Source organism: Carassius gibelio, chromosome B3 (genome assembly GCF_023724105.1).
Source record: "Carassius gibelio isolate Cgi1373 ecotype wild population from Czech Republic chromosome B3, carGib1.2-hapl.c, whole genome shotgun sequence".
Lineage (NCBI taxonomy): Eukaryota > Metazoa > Chordata > Actinopteri > Cypriniformes > Cyprinidae > Carassius > Carassius gibelio.
In genome coordinates this window covers 19,908,853-19,928,310 of record NC_068398.1, presented here as the reverse complement: position 1 = coordinate 19,928,310, position 19,458 = coordinate 19,908,853, and the positions used below count along the sequence as shown (strand labels likewise).

General features: G+C 35.9%; 2 protein-coding genes across 4 annotated transcripts in view; one reads left to right on the top strand and one right to left on the bottom strand.

Annotated features, from left to right (window-relative positions):
• LOC127953808 (uncharacterized) overlaps window positions 1-10,397 on the top strand; it is a 45,448-nt gene extending 35,051 nt beyond the window's left edge. For 2 of the 3 annotated variants that reach the window (XM_052553124.1, XM_052553125.1), the window contains exons 3-8: window positions 7,633-7,897; window positions 8,371-8,584; window positions 9,134-9,250; window positions 9,492-9,565; window positions 9,716-9,973; window positions 10,182-10,397. In XM_052553124.1, the coding sequence (XP_052409084.1) occupies window positions 7,633-7,897; window positions 8,371-8,584; window positions 9,134-9,250; window positions 9,492-9,565; window positions 9,716-9,973; window positions 10,182-10,223 (970 nt within the window). In that variant the 3' untranslated portion in view covers window positions 10,224-10,397. Of the gene's footprint in view, window positions 1-7,632; window positions 7,898-8,370; window positions 8,585-9,133; window positions 9,251-9,491; window positions 9,609-9,715; window positions 9,974-10,181 lie in introns of those variants that run through there. The other variant, XM_052553126.1, reaches the window with a different exon arrangement.
• Window positions 10,318-17,619, bottom strand: LOC127953820 (tetraspanin-4). Its single transcript, XM_052553144.1, has 8 exons — window positions 16,207-17,619; window positions 15,299-15,368; window positions 13,637-13,828; window positions 12,695-12,769; window positions 12,481-12,576; window positions 12,290-12,403; window positions 11,800-11,883; window positions 10,318-11,707 (listed from the first exon to the last, which is right to left on the bottom strand). The coding sequence occupies exons 2-8, from the start codon at window positions 15,365-15,367 to the stop codon at window positions 11,639-11,641; spliced, it is 699 nt and encodes a 232-aa protein (XP_052409104.1). The 5' UTR covers window position 15,368; window positions 16,207-17,619; the 3' UTR covers window positions 10,318-11,638.
• Window positions 17,620-19,458: the final 1,839 nt, after the last annotated feature.

The window sequence follows — 19,458 nt, the reverse complement described above, 5'->3', positions numbered from 1 at the left end:
AGTATTGTGAAATACTGTGTATTAAGAATAATTATTTATAGGCTTTATGGACAGATAAGTTTGGAGTGACTCTTGAAGGATCAGCACCACATCCTCTTTTACCACTGTTTAAAGAATTTATCTTACAGAACAGGTGCGAATGAATTTTGGATACCTTGAATGGTTTTGTCGTGGTGATTTTTTGAAATAACAGTAAAAAAGGAACCAGTAAATGTCTTTTATTTTTTTAAGTGCAGCTTCTAAACACTTCAACTACACTTCAACAAAATGTACACATAGAAGACAAGTCATGCTGAGGAAATATGCATAGTTTCATGACTATACAACACTATTACAACACTATACAACACTAGAAAATTAAAAAACTACCATACATCTGATGTCACTGTCCCTCTGGGTAATGTGTGTGTGTGTGTGTGTGTGTGTGTTTGTGTGTTAAGTGTGTGTGTGTTAAGTGTGTGTGCTGAGTTTGTGTGAATGTGTGGGAGAGGGGATGGGCTTGGTGTCAGAGAGAGAGAGAGAGAGAGAGAGAGGGAGGGAGACTTAATCATCTCTTTAATCACCAGCAGAAAAAAAAGCAATTTGGTGTTGTTTTTTCATCATTACAGCTTAAGAAATATCTTAGGCCTCAACATCAACTGTTGCTAGCCTACTCCCAAAATTAATAGTCATTAGTAAGCATTTTATAAATACAGCTATAATTAAATTGTTCATGGTTTATATGCACATTTATTTTGAGGAGATTAAAGGCTGTAATCTTCCTAAAAAAAATAATAAAAAAAAATAAACAAACACAGAACTCAGAAACATTTATTTCAAGATGCAATAAAAGAAAACTGTACACTATATATATATGTATATATATATATATATATATATATATATATATATATATATATATATATATATATATATATATATATATATATATATACAATTGCATAAGTTTATATAAAAAATTTTTTATCAAGTGTAAAGGTTAATAATAATAATAATAATAATAATGCATTTTATTTAAGGCGCCTTTCAAACCACTCAAGGTCACCGTACAACAAGTAACAACAGTAACAATATTAAAACAAAAAATAACAGCAAATAACAATGTCAATAAAAAACCACAATAATATTAGAATAGCACAACATATTGTGGAATACTATATTAAGACTTTATATATAGGCTTTATGAACAGATAGGTTTTGAGAGATTCTTGAAGTACTAGCATCACCTCCTCTTGTACAACGGTTTGAGGAATATATCTTCCAGATAGTACCGCCGCTCCCTATATGCAGAATACGCAGTCTTCGTAGGGCACCAACTCCCAGAGGGGGCACCATCCCAGTAGCTCAAAAAAAATAAAACATGCGCCATTCTCCCATCCGCGCTTGCGACCGCTCGGACATTTGCGGATGAATGTTCGTAATTGATGGATGGACATCTATGCCAGGGTAAAAGACATCAGCAATCCGGCACAGAGAAAAGAAAAATAAAGTAAAAAACAAAACAAAAACAGGCATAAAGTTGGCTTGACATTGGACATTCGAGAGTCTCAAATTTAGGGACCGTCTCTAAAGTTACATGTGATATTGTTATACACTTTTCTAACGTCAGTAGCATTTGAAGAGAATGACTTACAGTCATAAAAACAACTGTAATTGTTCATCTAGGTGACAGCTATAATGCACCATTAAATTGAATGTTTCATATTTATTAAAACAAACTGTAAGTCATATGTACATTATGCTACTTTTTCACATGGGCTCAAAAGCAAATTTGAAGCTCAATAGCATTTGAGGAAAAAGACTTGCAGTCATAAACCAATTGTAATGTGTTCATTTAGGTGTCAGCTACGATGCACAACTTATACATTTTTTATATATATTAAAATAAAGTGTTACTAAAGTTATATATATTGTTCTGTGTATGTGATTTCAAAGTATAGACGGGTCGGATTAACCCTTTAACTGCCATATCCCTTAAAATTTGATTGCCAGAGGGTTACTGTAAATGCTTATGCCCGCTGGGCACAGTTTTCCCGATGCCACCGGGGTGGTGTTGCACTGACGGCTTGAGCCCGCCATCGCTGCTTGCAGCTATATTTCTTATTATTTTTTTTATTTTTTATTTAACCTTCCGGGGGTTTTTAGGGGCCTTAACATGCTCAAAAACTCTTGAAAATTGGCACACACATTGGAATCTGCGGCCATCAGGATGCCGCAGAGGCTGGGACCCGGGCGTGGCACAGGGACTCTACAGCGCCCCCTGGAACACCTTCAGAAATCTTGAACCATAGCTCACACAGACTTGCATGTATTTATATGAAACTCGGTACACTTATAGATCTCATTGAGCCGAACAACTTTCACACTTTATGTCATAGGCTCCGCCCAACAGGAAGTCAGCTATTCAGGGCTGTTTAAAAAAAGCATGCTCTGGAATTTGAAATACTCCTCTGAGGTTTTCAACCCGTTCGCCACGAAACTCGGTGAACATGATCTCAAGACATTGGGGACGAAAAATTGCGAGGGGATTTTTGATATCTTGAACGGTTTGCCCGTAGCGAGGCGTGGAAATTATGGCGAGAAATGAGAAACAGGAAATGTCTAATAACATCCACATACATTTCCTGAATTTGATCAAACTTCATTGGTTTGTTCGTTGTATGATACCGATCGTATATATGTGACTATTAAGAGTCAACGTTATAGCGCCACCAACTGGCAGCAGGAAGTGAGTCATTTTCAAAATGTTTTGAATTCAGCATCTTATTTTTACTCGATTTACTTAAAACTTCATCAGAATAATGACAAAACACGGCCGATGTAAATCTGTTGTGGGGATATTGATATCTGATATGGCGTTGCCATGGCAACGTGTCAAACTTGAATGTTCTGTTATGATGAGTTTGAGGCAGACACCAACCTCAGATTTACATGAAACTAAAAACACATATCAGTATTAGTGATAGCTAGACAATGGGAAAAGCTTTTAAAAGGGCGTGAAGGAGGCATGCTATAGCGCCACCTTTTGTCAAAAGTGGGGGGTTTAGTTTTAGCTACAGACACCAAACTTGGTACATAAATTGTTCTTATCAAGACGGACAACTTTCTAATTCACAGTCATCAGCTACGACCAACAGGAAGTCGGCTATTTTGATTTGAATATTTAAATTGAGCTCTGATTTAATGCATTCTCCTCAGAGGAAATGTTCACTATACTCACCAAACTTTGTCTACATGTTGAAAAAACATTGAGGAACTTAAATTGCGAACGGATTTTGGTTAGCTTGAACCGTTTTGTCGTGGTGATTTTTTGAAATGACAGTAAAAAGGGAATCATTAATTGTCTTGTATTTTTAAATTGCAGCTTCCAAACACTTAAAAAAAATACATCTTCATACAGAGATCAAATCATTCTGAGGACATATGCATAGTTTCATGACCTTACAACACTGTATGATTAAAAGAAAATAAAAAAAAACTGTCAGACATCTCAACTCACTCTGTCCCTCTGTTTGAGCAATGTATGTGTGCTGACTGAGTGCATGTGTGTGTGTGAGTGTGTGTGTGTGAGTGGGGGATGGGCATGAGCTGAGTGGCAGACACAATGAGAGAGAGAGAGAGAGACTTAATCATCTGTTTAATCACCAGAAAAAAAAATTATTTTAAATTGTTATTTTTTGTTGCTGTTGCTAACATTGCTGTTTTCATTACAGCTTAAGAAATCTCTTAGGCCTTATCCTTTTCTGACAGTTTCAGGAATTAAAAACAAAATTCTAAAAATACTTATTTGTGCTGCAAATAATAATTTCAACTCATTTGATACTGACCTATTCCATCCTGTGACATGACATGTATCTACATTTTTAAAATCTCATGGATGTAACAGTAAAACTGTTCAGTTCACAGATCAAGACTAAGCTTCTTTCACAAATGCTTATAAGTCATTAATGGATTTAATAACAATGTAAAATAATGTCTAATTTGTTAACATTAGTAAATGCATTGGTAACACTTTATAATAACTGCACTCATTAGTAAATAGTCAGTTCATGCTTTATAAAGTCTTGTCCCAACATAAATAGTCATTAGTAAGGAGCTTATAAATACAGCTATAAATAGCTTGTTCTTGGTTTATAAGCACATTTATTAAAAAGGAAAGTAAAGGGTCAGTTATCTTCCTATGAAAAATAAAAAAATAAAAATAACAGACAACAACACTGATTGATACAGAACTCAGAACTGTTATTGTGAATTTATGATAAAATCACCCTGTAAATGAATTCATACTCCTCCAAGAAGACACAAGTAGTTCACACCAAACTTTTTCAGCATGATGCCAATATACTGAAGATGTTAAATTGCGAATGGGTTTAGGATACCTTAAATGGTGTGGCCATTGCGATTTATTAAAGTAACATAAAAAATACAATAGTTATTTTACTATATCTTTAAAATTTTTCATTCCAACTCTTCATAATTTTTTATATACGTAGAAGTCATCATTTGAAGGAAGCACAGTAAGTTTCATAGCTTTATTATGTTCAGGAGCCAGCATAAAATTAAAACTATCATAACTTATAAATCAAGCTTGCAATTCTTAGTACCAATAATGGCCACCAGATGGAGATATAGGATTACTTTTAAATAATTATTGTAGAAACGAGAATGATTTATATCATTTATAGAAATCTTTCAAAGAAAAATATGTATTTTATGTATTTTACTGATAAAATGACCCTCACTTAATTAGAATAACAAGCTGAAGTATTGTGAAATACTGTATATTAAGAATAATTCTTTTTAGGCTTTATGGACAGATAAGTTTTGAGTGACTCTTGAAGGTTCAGCACCACATCCTCTTTTACCACTGTTTAAAGAATTTATCTTACAGAACAGTTGCGAATGAATTTGGATAGCTTGAATGGTTTTGTCATGATGATTTTTTGAAATAACAGTAAAAAAGGAACCAGTAAATGTCTTTTATTCTTTTAAAGTGCAGCTTCTAAACACTTCAAAAAAGGTACACATAGAAGAAGGAAATATGCATAGTTTCATGACTATACAACACTATATGGATGATAGAAAATTTAAAAACTATCATACATCTGATGTCACTCTGTCCCTCTGTCACTGTGGGTAATGTGTGTGTGTGTGTGTGTGTGTGTTAGGTGTGTGTGCTGAGTTTGTGTGAATGTGTGGAGGAGGGGGATGGGCTAGGTGTCAGAAAGAGAGAGAGAGAGAGAGAGAAAGAGAGAGGGAGGGAGACTTAATCATCTCTTTAATCACCAGAATTATAGGTCAATAAAATTATTACAAAACACTAATAAATTATTAAGAGAGAGAGAGAGAGACAGGGAGAAACATCTCAGAGTTAACATCTCTTTAATCACCAGCAGAAAAAAAAATCAGTAATTTTGTGTTGTTGTTTTTTTTTTCTTTTTTTTTCATCATTACAGCTTAAAGCTGTAGTAGGTAACTTTTGACACTCTAGCGGTTAATAAACAGAACTGCTTGCATCTTGCGGAAGAACATTGTAGCCGGAACTACTTCTCTATGTTTATGTCTGTGAAGAATCACAAAGGTACTGGGTTACTCCGCCACGGTACCCCTGAAGCAATCTAAAATAGTCCGAATATAAACACTTATTATAGGTGTACTTTAGTGATTCAGGACAGGCTGAAAACACGGTTTGGAAAATGGATTCATGGTGTACTCACTTATTATGTACATTTTGTAAATCTTGAACACAAAAAAAAGTTATGGACCGTAGCTCTGATTGGTTGTTTCTTAACGGGAGCGGTGCATTTCTGCAAATGGCAATAGGACCACTGGGAGGAGCCAGAGGAGCTTGATTTTTTTCACAAATTATCCATCTCATATACTACTGTCAGAACATAATGACAGGTTAACAAATATGTAAAAAAATATTTTTTTATAAAAGTTACCTACTGCAGCTTTAAGAAATATCTTAGGCCTCATCATTTTCTTTCAGTTTTAGGGACAAAAAAACTAGTACAAGTTGATTTGTAATCCTAAACCAGTTAATTTAATTAATTTACATAACACCTTAACTGGAAAAGAATTAAGAATTAAAGTGAAGGATTAGGTGTGAAACTATCAGGGAGCATTTAGTCTGCAGCGCCAACATTTTACAGAACTGCCACTTTCCTGGAGTCTCAGAATTACAATGTGTCAGGTTCTGAGAGACTTAAGATTCCAAAAAATGATTGAATTAGAATACCATGAAGTATTGTGAAATACTATATATTAAGACTTTATATATAAGCTTAATGAACAGATTGGAGTGACTCGTGAAGGACCAGCACCACCTCCTCTTGTCCGATGGTTTGAGGAATATATCTTCCAAAATCTGGGTTTAAGATTTAGGAGCTCATTTTTTAATCTTGCAGAATTGTCTAAAAATGTATCTTCACATTAATTCCTAATTATTTTGCTATTGCAGTTCTTCTCGACCCGTTTTTTCTTCTTCTCCTTTTCTGACCTCATGACCCAGTCAGTATTGTTTGTACAATGGTCAAGTCTTAACTGATCAATTTCTGTATTTCATTTTTGCTTGATATTTCTCATGGGGATTCCATAATTTTCGACTTTTCAGTTTGATATAAAACTCTTTTTTAGCACATTTCATCTGTAAAAGAAAACATGCCTAATAATTCTGCACACATGAATATAAGGAGTTTTTCTCTTCCAGCTTTCCTGGACTATTGTATAGCACTCATAAATGATTAAATAAAAAATAATGGTAGTTATTAAGATTGATATGGTTTGGAATTGGTAAAATGTGCTTGAAAAAAACACAATAAAACAATGTTTTAATGTTTAAGTTTGGAATATTAACTGACATGAATGAATGCTATATAAATATTGTTCATGTTAACATAATGTTTATAAATGAAATCTTATTGTAAAGTGTTACTAAAAAATATATAAATATATTGTTCTGTGAATGTGATTTTAAAGTCTAGATGATTCGGATTAACCCTTTAACTGCCATATCCTTTAAAACCTCACTGCCAGAGGGATATTGTGAATGCATGTGCCCGCTGGGCACAGTTTACCTGATGCCACCGGGGTGGCGATGGCATTGGTGGCTTGAGCCCGCCATCGCTGCTTGCAGCTATATTTTATTTTATTTTAACCTGTTTTCGAAAGAATAGTGGAAGCTGGAATAGTGCCGGATGAATCATTTCTCAATCATTAATAATTATTTGAATATATAAACTGTTGCTAACCTCACTACTGTGACAGTTTCTCAAGGATCCTCACTACTAACTCTAACTAACATTTATTCAGTAGTCCAGGGGAACTGCTAGTGGTCATCTAATCTTGTGTTATCCTTCATTATGTAAACATGCTAATTTGGGTAGTTTACCCCAAAAATGAAAATTCTGTCATACATTATTCTCCCTTAAGCTGTTCAAAACAGCTCAAAACTGAGTTTCTGGACACAAAAGAAGTTATTGAAGAATGCTGGTAACCAAAAGATTGCTGGTCCTCTTTTACTTCCATAGTATGAACTGTCCTTTATTAGAAAATGTACCTCTTCAAAAAAGTTGAATATTTTTTGTTAACATGGAAAATGAAAAGGATGATCCATCTTTCTCTTTTTAGAGCCTCAACAAAAGACAAAATAAAGAAAGATGCAAATGGATGGGACTCCTTAGATGAAGAGATCAGTGCCGTAGAGGAAAAGAAACATGGCATTAAAAATTTAATAAAGAGAAGACTGAGACCCCGTTCATCTTTGATCCGCCGTGCTAAGAAAGACGGCAGTTCTGACCCGACTCCAAACAACACCCTGGAGAAGCTGAGTCAGCTGGGACAGTCTGACAAGCCATCAACAAATGGAGCACACAGTTTACCCAGAAAAACTGAGGTAAAATCACAAACCTAAGGCCTTTTTTTATAATGCCAAGCAACATAGGGTTTATTTGTCAGATAATATGTAATTTGCTCATTTTATGTAGCTTCAGAAAAAACTTGCATTGCAAATGAATTTGATAATCAAAACTTAAAAGTGCATTTTTAAAATGAATTGTAGCCTTCTACACTTTCAGCTTTTATACTTTGACTTGTGCTCATGATGGTAGTGTGTGACCTCTTACAATAGGCACCAAAATAAATACGCATTGCCTGACATAAGCAAACACTGTTGACTATATCTGTAGAGGCCAAAACTAGTTATTGTTTCATCTGGTGCATGAACTTCAAAGCGAATTAAAAAACTTTTATGGGTTCACTATTAAAAATTTACTGAACAGCCAATCAGCAAAGATGCATTGCAACTTCTTTCTGAACAGTATGTGCATTAACATTGCTCTTCAGATTTAATGAGACCTTTTCTTTTAGGAAGAGATATTCCCACCATCCTCTGCATCTGAAGAGGAAGGTGACAAGAAATCGGGGGACAAAAATAAGAAAAAGAAGAAAAAACTGAAAATATCTAATATACTCAAAAAAGTGTCATTCAAGAAAGAAGAGCCTCGTCCTCAGCGCCCAGCCTCTCTGAATTTAATAAGTGCTACAGATGCTTCAAAACATGTGGATAGTCCTGTTTCACCATGTAAGTTTCAGAAGTAAAAGAGTTTCTTTAACTTGTTTTCTGGATACAGAAGTTGAGACACAGTTAAGGATGTTTTAGATCGTCTTATTATGCCTGTAGTCTCTTCTGCTCACCAAGGCTGCATTTATTTGATTCAGAATACAGTAAAAGCAGCAATATTGTGAAATGTTATTAGAGTATAAAGTAACTGTTTTCTATTTGACTGTATTTTAAAAAGTAATTTATTCCTGTGATTGCAAAGGAGAAACTTCAACAGTCTTTAGGGTCACATAATCCTTCAGAAATCATTTTAATATGCTGATTTGCTGCTCGAGACACATTTCTTAACATTATAAACGAAAAACGGTTTTTTTTTTCTCCATGATCCGTTGCTAAATAGAAATGTCAAAACAATAGCGTTTATTGAAAATCGAAATATTTTGTAGCATTTTAAAAAAGGCACTTTGCATCAGTTTATTGCACTCTTGCTGAATGAAATGTGAAATCCTACCGAGCCCAAACTCTAGAATGATAGTGTGTGTATGTGATATGTGATCTGTTTTCTCTCAGCTCATCCCCCTGAGTTTTATGACGGCGTGGCAGAAACTCTGGACAGAATCGCACAGAAACACAGTGTGAAAAAGAAATCCCCTGTTAAACCAGAGCCTGTGCCAAGCGCACACAAAGGTACATGTGAAACCATAAGCCAGACTTGTTTAGGTTTAAATGTGATCTTAACGTTCATAGTAGATGCATGGTCAGTATCAAAGCAAGAGCAGTTGAATACTAAACAGATCTGTTGTCTTAGATACAGAAATTCATATTCAGTCCTTTAACAACAGCTCATTGTTATAATGGATTGATGGTCTAGCTGATGTTTTTTGACTTGTATTGTTTGGATATTAAGTTACACTTCTTTTCATTGTAGACAGTGACAAAGATGCTGTGGTTCAACAACTAGTTCAGATATTAACTTCAGAGGGGGATGCCATAAACGGGAAGGTACAAGTGATCCCTAAGTTTGCCAGTCTTACTGGGATAAAGAGTAATCTTGGCTTCTTATCGTAAAGTTTTTCTGACCTAAGCAGTGTTTTGACTGTTCATGGTTATTTTTAGTTGATTAGTTTGTGTTTATCATTGTTAATGTTGTAGATAAACGCCAACCCCTTCCTGCGGTCCACCCTCACACGCCTCTCCTACCCATCGTTTGCCAAACTCCTCGACACGTACGCCAGTCAGAGTGAGGAGCCCCCCGCTCCGGCTCCGGTCAGCCCTACGCTGCGGCGTCTCGCCATCACCATGGATGTGTCTCGACGGGTGGTCACGGCCACTGGAGTTCAGCGTCTGACCGGGTATGCTGAACGCTACATGGAGAGCTTCGCACCATGGGTGAGGAGTCACGGAGGATGGGTGAGCAGTCTACTTTTGGCATTTTGCTCAGTCTCTCTAGGACAGGGGTCTCCAACCCAAATTCTGCAGGATGGTAGCTCTCCAGGAGCAGGGTCGGAGGTCCCTGCTCTAGGATGTGCTGTGTTTTGTATTTGTTACTTTCCTCCAGAAGGGGGCAGAGTTGTCAAGTAAACGTTGTGTGTGTGTGTGTGTGTGTTTTCATTTGCAGGGGAACATTGCAGACCTGGACGATGTTCTGGAGTGTGATTGACCTCTGTCCAGTATGAACTCTGAATCATGTAGCATGACCTCTGTGAGGAAAGGACGAACAAAAACCAGCCAACTGGGCAACTGACACTACTTGATTATATGGTTTTTGTGCTGATGTATTTATTTTTTTACTTGTAATTTGACTTTTATACCAAAATACATGATTCCAATCATCTACTGTTGTATTGCATCCTTATTTAGTTGTAATGTCCTTAACAGACATTAATGAAGTACAGAAAATTGGTTTTTTGGTTGACCACAGGTTCTTTGCAAGGGTATTCAACAAAGAGTGCAATAATACTAGGATTTACTTTTCCACCTGCTGTATACAGTACATTCACTTTATATTCATTTAATCATCGTCTCTTAAGCACAAATTAATTAAGGCATTTACCTGGTAAATGAATTTCTCTGAATTCATCTGAGCCTCTTCCTAAGTGGAACTGCATAATTTATGTGCACATGCATATCACTATGGAAGCATATGGGTAGCATTATTCAATTTGGGATGTAATATGCAAAGTGACGATGCAATATGTAAAATGGCAATGCATTTCTGTATTTACACTTACATTTTCCAATACATTTGTGCAACGTTTGGTGCAAAATGACAATGAAAATTAAATTACATAAGTTTAATTTGCCATTTCATACACCAGTTTTAATATGTAAAATTAATATTAATTTTAACGCTTTATAAGTTGCAAAATTAAAATTAAAATGTATTACAGAAATGATTAGATATGTCTAACATGTTCAAGCAAAAACTGTGGCAAAATGATCTTTTAAATGCTATTTTTCTTAAATGCAGTAACACTTACAGTCAAGACACTTGCGATTGCATTTTCATTCAATTGACAGGGCGGGAGGGGGCGGAGATGTGATCGGCTCGGAATGCATTTTCAATGTGCTCATTGAATTTTGCTACATTCATTGCGGGACTTTGAATGCAAATGCAATCGTAAGTGTCTTGACTGTGAGTGTTAATGCATTTAAGAAAAATAGCATTTAAATGATCATTTTGCCACAGTTTTTGCTTGAACATGTTAGACATTTCTGTAATACATTTTCATTTTAATTTTACAACTTATAAAGCGTTAAAATTAATATTCATTTTACATATTAAAACTGGTGTATGAAATGGCAAATTAAACTTATGTAATTTAATTTTCATTTTCATTTTGCACCAAACGTTCCACAAATGTATTGGAAAATGTAAGTGTAAATACAGAAATGCATTGCCATTTTACATATTGCATAGTCATTTTGCATATTACATCCCAAATTGAATAATGCTACCCATATGCTTCCATATATCACGTTCAGTATCTCTAATAGGCAAGTCCATTTAAACATTTATTACATATTCAGAATTGTGTTTTAAAGTGCCCCTGGCACAGTGGGCCAAAGATAGGGTCAGTCCATGTACTTTTCTGCTCGTAGGATTTGGCAGTACATCAGCATGGAGAACACCAGAGCAAGAATCTGGAGGGAGAAAATGCAGTCGCATTATACCTGAGTGCATGCAGCAATTGAATAATAATCTGAATATATGAGAAACATGAGTTTCAAAGTACCTGAACGATTCCAATGCAAACTCCAAACCCAAGCACTGAGGTGATGTTAGCCAGAAGCCAGTCTTTGGCCTTCTCATAACACGGCTAAAACACAAAATAAAGAGTAATCAGGTTCAGTCAGCTGCTCATTATGACAAAATTAATTCTGACATGACAATCAGGGTCTCTTATCACACTAAAACAGATTATGTTGCTATAAATACTGGATGGAAGTACATTATCTTTGATTATTGTTAATTATTTATGAATTATTCCTGAATTTTCGGCAGTCTTCAGTGTAACATAATCCTTCAAAAATCTTTCTAGTATGCTGATTTGGAACGAGTCAAGTAGTTCAAGGAGCCATATAACAAAGAGCATTACCAGATGTTTGTAAGGTTTGTTCTTGCTTTCATTTTACATTAGGCATATGGTTGCAGTTACCAATAGTTGGTGGGATTTAGGAGTATGTGGTACTTAGCTGACCCCGTGACCCCAGAAATGATCTGACCTCTTCCCAGTGATGGCAGTCCTCAGTATTATCTCTACAGCAGGATTCAGGAGGTTTGCCACTGGATGTTTTGTTGTGCCAGTCAGTGTGGTTGCTCACACCACAGCACTTGAACTGAAGGAAACACAATCCATGATTCACGCTGAACAATCTCAGCCTTCATTTCTGGGACTGTTATAAATTCGACTCACAATTCTCTGCATGTTGTCCCAGGATTTTTTTAGCTCCTCATTTGTGAGATAGCCTCTCATTCCCTCTCTTAGGTCATCCTTGGCTTTCTTGTCCAACTAAATGGGTAAAACAGAGAGAGAAGCAGGAAGCAGGATAAACAGGAAGTTAGAGGAAAAATGTTTTCCTGAAAGGAAAGGCTGAAATATTTGCCAAGCTCAGACGTTAGTCCCTCACCTCTTTATGATACACACTCAAAACCAAAATCAGCGCCACTTCTATCAGGACTAGAAACAGAAGGGTCACGAAAAACTGAAAGAACCAGAAAGAACTATTAGACCACATGAATGATAACTGTATATATCTAAAATGAACAGACGTGGTGTATTCTGACAGGATGCCCATCTAGGAAAGACAAATCACAAATGAAATATTTTTAATATCTCAGTTATTTATCTTAGGCAGCAATGAGATTAAACACAATAGCATTTAGAAACTTTTGTTTCTAATATTTTTTTCTCCTGAAAAAAACTAACAAAAACCACACCTGCTTTCTCCTCAGAAGAGATCTCAACAATGTATCAGTTTGGCCTCAGATTTGTCAAGATCAACGACATTCTTGGATTAAAATATTTCTTATTAAACACTAGTCCAAAGTATCTGAGCCATGCACCAATTTCACACTTCTTTACTCCATAACTGCCTCTCGTTTGTTTTATTTATGTGTCCTCTAAGGAGAAACACCAGGGACAAAGAACTTTATAATCAAAATAAATAAATAGATCGACATGTCATTTTTATTATTTAGCTTTGCAAATTGTATTTCACATATACATACTATAGGTTTGTGGTTGGTAAGATTTCTAACGTCTTTGGAAAGAAGTCTTTTATGCTCAGGATGGCTGCATTAACTGATCGAAAAACAATACAATTATCAAATATTATCACAATTGAAAATACTATTTTCTACTTTCATATATTTTAAAATGCCATTTATTCCTTAATGATGGAAAAGCTGATTTTTGTTTCTTAACTCTTCAAATAAAGGCTTCAGTGTCACCTGATCCTTCAGAAACCAGAAGCATCTGAGATGAAGATGATACAGGAATTAACCTTGTCCTCTGGACAGTTTCGCACACATGTGTTTTACGGATGTCGGTCAGGATCCCGGGATCTTACCGTCATCAAGAGACACTTCTGCTCCTTCAGAGCACCAAGGCATCCGAGGAACCCTGTCACCATGGTGACGCCTCCAGCAACAAGCAGCAGGTTGGCCGCAGAGAGTGAAGGGAAGGACAGCGGTAGAGAGGAAAACTCTGACTGTGTGAAGGCAAGCCACACCCCCACACCAAATAAACCACATCCTCCCAACTGGTGAGGGGAAATAACGGTACCATCATCATCATCATGTTCAGAGAAATCACTTCCCATCAGTGTAAAGCAGATTAGGTTGTTCTGAGGGACTATATTGGCCTTCATAGACTTTAATTAAAGTATAGACTACTTAATTGCACATCCTTACATATTGTATACATGTTAAACAGTTCAGGTTGGAATACATTACATGACTTTAAAATTCTGAACAGTTTTTAAAACACTAAGTACTCGCTACATTTTTTGAGAAATAATGCATTATACACTGAAGAAGTGGGCATCACATCTCACTCCACACACAATAACCTGAAGCAGAAGCATGTTGTGCCTCGTTGCCAGGAGACTGAATGACAAATGGAACGATATGAGTTCTAAAACTGTCTCAAAATATCAACCTGGACAGAATTATAGTCTTAAACTAGACAAGTGATTTCCGTGAAAACGGTCAACTTTAATATAGTACAGAATCTGCAGACTGGCTTTGACTTTCGTCAAGTGTAAATCATCTGCAAACGTTACACCACTAGGGGGCTATAGTCAATGAACCGATTCGCCTAGTGAATTATTCAGTGATTCAATCGAAAGCCACTAGTGTTGTGTGGTTCAGAGATGCTAACAGTTGATAGTCTACTGTTTGGACTTTGTTGGGAATTGTAGATGGAGAAATAAAGTATCGTGTAAGTATTTGTTTAAGTATTAAAGGGATAGTTCACCCAAAAATGATAATTCTGTCATGAATTACTCTTTATGGAGGAACGCATGGGTTCCTCTGCTTGTAAACGAGACGCAGTGCGTGTTCTATGTCTTCAGCCATACAAGCACATCATGAATGTCGGCGGACTGACACAAAAGAGAAGAAATTATTTATTAAAGTCATTATTTTATTTATTAATATTTTTGTGCACAAAAATAATTCAGTAGATTCATAAAATTATGGATGAACCATTATTGTCACATATAGGCTATTTTAACAATGTCCTTACTATATTTCTGTGCCTTGATCGTGGTAGGAACCTTGCTGTCTATGGAGGGTTAAAAAAGCTCTCGGATTTCATCAGAAATATCTTAATTATTTTCCAAAGGTGAAAGAAGGTCTTACTGGTTTGGAACGATGTAAGGATGAGTAATTAATGATAGAGCTTTCATTTTTATTGTTAACTGAACTGGTGCTGTATTACAGAAACTTCCAATCTTGATTCTTGATTTAAGATTGGAAGCGTTTTGTTTACTAAGTGCAATCACCATGGTTACCAGGCAGAATACCTAAGTTAGGATATTTCTTTAATAGAGCCCCTTTTGCCTAAAAACACTAACACTACCTTGTGTGTTTGAATAGCCTCATATCATTAAAAGCTATGGTTTGAGTTCAAGAAACTCTTACGGGTTCGATCACTGCTGATGTTCTACTGAATAGGGTTCCACAATCAGCCAAATTGATATTCGACAGGAGAGAAAAGCAGAACTAACCCAGAAGATGAGGTTGAAAATGAACATGAGGTATTTCACACAGCAGAGGCAACCTCGTGACACAGACATTCTGCATGAAAGAAGAAAGACAGGAATAGGGTCACCAAACGACAATAAACGTATTGTGTGTGTGCTTTTAACATGTGTAAACTCTCACACTCTCCTGAACTGTTGCATGGAGAGGAAGTGCTGTTTCCAGACAGGAAGAAACCACCCTTGTGTTGTACTGCTATAAAGCTATAAAGTTATTATTATTAAAGCTATGATCCATGTCTGAAACATGTACTCATAGGTCCTCTCTTATACGTTAAACTCAACGAATGCTGTGGACTTTTAATAATATGTTCCACTTCATTCTCCATGAGCGATCATGTTGGCAGCAATCATGTTGGTGGTTATTTTGCCCTATTTGTTCCACAAAATACAGTTCACATGTGACCACAGAGTATATTATGAGCCAAAATGTAAACATATAAGCCTTCTCAAAGTTTAGGCAGCTCATGGATTTATGACCTGATTTCAGTGGTATGTCAGTAATGCTTCTGGAAATTGGCACCATATGTATTTGTGAATTAAAATGCGTTCTTTAAATATGAGAACACAGAAACTTAATCCTACATAAAAAAATATATATATATATATATATATTGTCATTAGAATTGCTTAAGAAAGAGGGGAATTAGCTCAAAGCATAAGTTTTCTTTCTTTTCTTTTTTTTTTTCAAGTTCTAAAAGTCAATAAAATATTTTTGTTTTCTGATCTGAATATCAATATAAATATCTGGGTTCCATAAACACATGATACTGAATAAAAATTGTCATTGTTTTCTTTGGTACATTTCAAAATGTACTCAAACAATATATTTATATTGAAAAATGTTTATTAAGCCTGAAGCAAAGTCACTTTACCTTGATTTAGATGGAGACAGAAAAAGTGATGGACAGGCAAATGAAGAGTTTCTATGAACAGAGTTGAGTTTTCACGTTGTCCTGAATCCAGAGCTTCCTTTATTGTCTTTTTGTTTCGTATTGATGAAGTTCATGAGACCTTGCTTTATTTATTTATAGATCAAAATGATCCACATTGCAGATGTGATTCCTCCAGTTCTTCTGGTTGTTAATGACTCTTCATAAGATGCAACAAAACCATAAAGGCTTGAGATATTGTTCTCGCAGTTTTGTGGGTTAGAGAATTCTTCATAAGCTTCTCTTTCTTTGTTGTTTAATTCCTTCAGACTCCTATAATTTCTCTCCCAGTTTTCTCTTAAGGTTCCAAAATATATTAGATTTTTTATGCAACAAACAACTTCAAAGTATTTGTTTGCTTGTTAATTCCCTGAACCCTGATTACTAATTTCTGGTTCTCCCTTGGTTTCTATGTTTTCTCTCAGCTATTTTCCTCCCTCTCTTGTTCCAAATAAGTTCCAGATGTAGTTATCAGCCCTCCCCTCTCACTCTTTCCATCTCTCCTCCTCCCGCTGGTCTCCAGAAATCCATCCTTTTCCAAGACCCTCCTCTCCTGAATCTTTCTCCCTCCCCATTTCTCTTGGTTTTGTCCAAACAATCCTGATGGATGTGGCCAGCAGACGCACATTTGAGGCTTTGTAGTTCTCTGTGTGTGTCGTTCTGTTTAGTCTGTAGACCTTTAATCTATTAAACACAAAACTAACACTTTGTAGAAACCCTTTTTTGTTATTAACATGTGTAGTTTAATTTATTCATGTGATATAAGAGGAGTAGGGGACTTATTCGTGTAATTCTATCACACACACACACATATATATATATACATATATTGCTGAATGCAGAATTTTTTCATCTTTTTTAATTTCATGTAAATGTCAATCAATAGGCTATTAATCACAGCTGAGTGAAATTTGCAGTGAGAATATTTGTCGGAAATCTTGTTGTGCGCTCCATCTGGTGGTCATTTGGAATATAATTTTATTTTATTGAATATGCCTTACTGTATTATTTTTTTTTTGCTGTAAAGATATTTTAAACTAAAATATCTAGCAATGTCTATGTGTGCTACAATTTCAGAAATCCCCAATGAAGTATCTTAAAAATATCTTGTTGGATTTTTATGTATTATATATATATTTAAAAATAATAATAATAGCCCACCTTTGCGCCCTTCCTGTATCACTGAGTGACATTTCTACTTTCTGTTTGGCACACCCTTCCTTTCCAAGATTAGAAGGGTGCTGTCTTCTGATTTTTCTTTTTGATTTGGTGAGGTGTGGACCTGTTGCTAGCTACACCCCAAGCAATATTTTATTTCCAGCCATCCTTGGGTCTCTTAATGTAATTATAGGGTAAAAGAGACACAGCTCAGTAGTGCTGATTTGAATGTTGTGCCTAAGTAACTTCTTCACAGAAGTGTAATGATTATACTTGATCATGTTAAGCATCTAGAAATGTCTGCTTAACACCAGAGAACATTTAAAAAGACTCTGAAAAGTGTTTGCAATTAAAAAAAATATATACAAATTTATTGCATATTTTGCCATGATCAATATCCTATGCCATAAATCTATACTTACAGTAAACAAAAGTTTCATTCTCAGAATGTAAGTCTTAAAATCTTAAAGGCTAGCAGTATTGTGTGCTGTAATCAATGAATTTATGTGCACTGTCAATAACCTCATTCCTGTATCTTTAGATGTGGATAAAGATGCAGACTGTGTGATTTTAGATACATCATAGCAAACATTTGAAATGGATGAATGATGCTTAATTAATACAACCATTAATATCTCTTTTTAAAGTGCGGTCACAAATTTTCATTTTGAAATCCAGTCATTTCAAAAGCAATCCATGCAGTCTGCAAATTTGCATGAAGGTTAAAGCTTTCCCCACAAATATGTTTCAGTTGGTCATATGAATTCGCAATTTTAACGAATGGACTGCTGCTTGGTTTCAAAATTAATTTCTATACGAACTGTGATTCACACACCAGCACACTATTGACAATAATTAAAAATTTTTACTCTGCAAAATTTTGCAGAAGTTGCAGAAATATGACCGCACTTTTAAATATAAACCAACTGAGGAATTTAAGAACATCATTAAATGTTGCACCATTGCTCATAATGAATTGTGACAGGCAAATAATATATACAAAACTATATTACTTAGTCCTTTTAGTCCTAATTTGTTAACACAAACTACGTAATCATGTTCATTTAATCAACAGAAGACTTTCAGACAGCTGTGGTGAGACAGAACGTTTCTCCTTCGCTCATCTTCTTCACTTCCCTTTTTTCAACTCTATTCTGTTTTTCGCTCTCTTCCAGTGTTTGTCCAGTCTTGTCTTCATCCACATCCTCATCTATGTAAAACAGAGGCTCCTCCTCGTCCAGTTTCTCAGCCTCCGTGGGACCGCCCCCACCCACTAGACCATTAGATGCATGTCCTGCATCCAGAACAGTGAATGTGCTGAACACCATATCATCTCCATCCTGTTTCCCATTATTAGACATTAGACCCTCCTGTACCAAAGCGTCACATTCATTCCCCACCTCCATTCTTACGGGCCCCGCCCACGCATCATCCTCCACCCCTTTTTTCTTTTTGACCCGTTTACTTTGTCCATTCGTGTACATGGGGCTGAAATTCCTTGAGGCGGTTTTCCTTCGCCGCTGGGTGCACACAATTATGCCCACACACAGGGCAAAAATAATGGCCACAGACACTACTATTATTATTAATAAAAATGTGGATTTAAAGGTCAGAAAACCTCCCTCAATAATCACGGCGGTTGCTGTGGTGGTGAAATGGGTGGAGACTGATTCTTCGTCAGAGCTCATTGATGGGTAATCAGCATTATTTTGAGGGAGCTGAGTGGTTGATGCTGATGTTGATTTTGATGCTGATGTTAATGTTGACATTGATGATGATGATGTTGATGCTGATGTTGATGCTGATGATGATCTTAATGCTGATATTGATGGTGATGGTGATGTTGATGCTGATGGTGATGCTGATGATGATGATGATGTTGATGCTGATATTGATGGTGATGCTGATGATGATCTTAATGCTGATATTGATGGTGATGGTGATGGTGATGTTGATGCTGATGGTGATGCTGATGATGATGATGATGTTGATGCTGATATTGATGGTGATGCTGATGTTGATGCTGATGCTGATGCT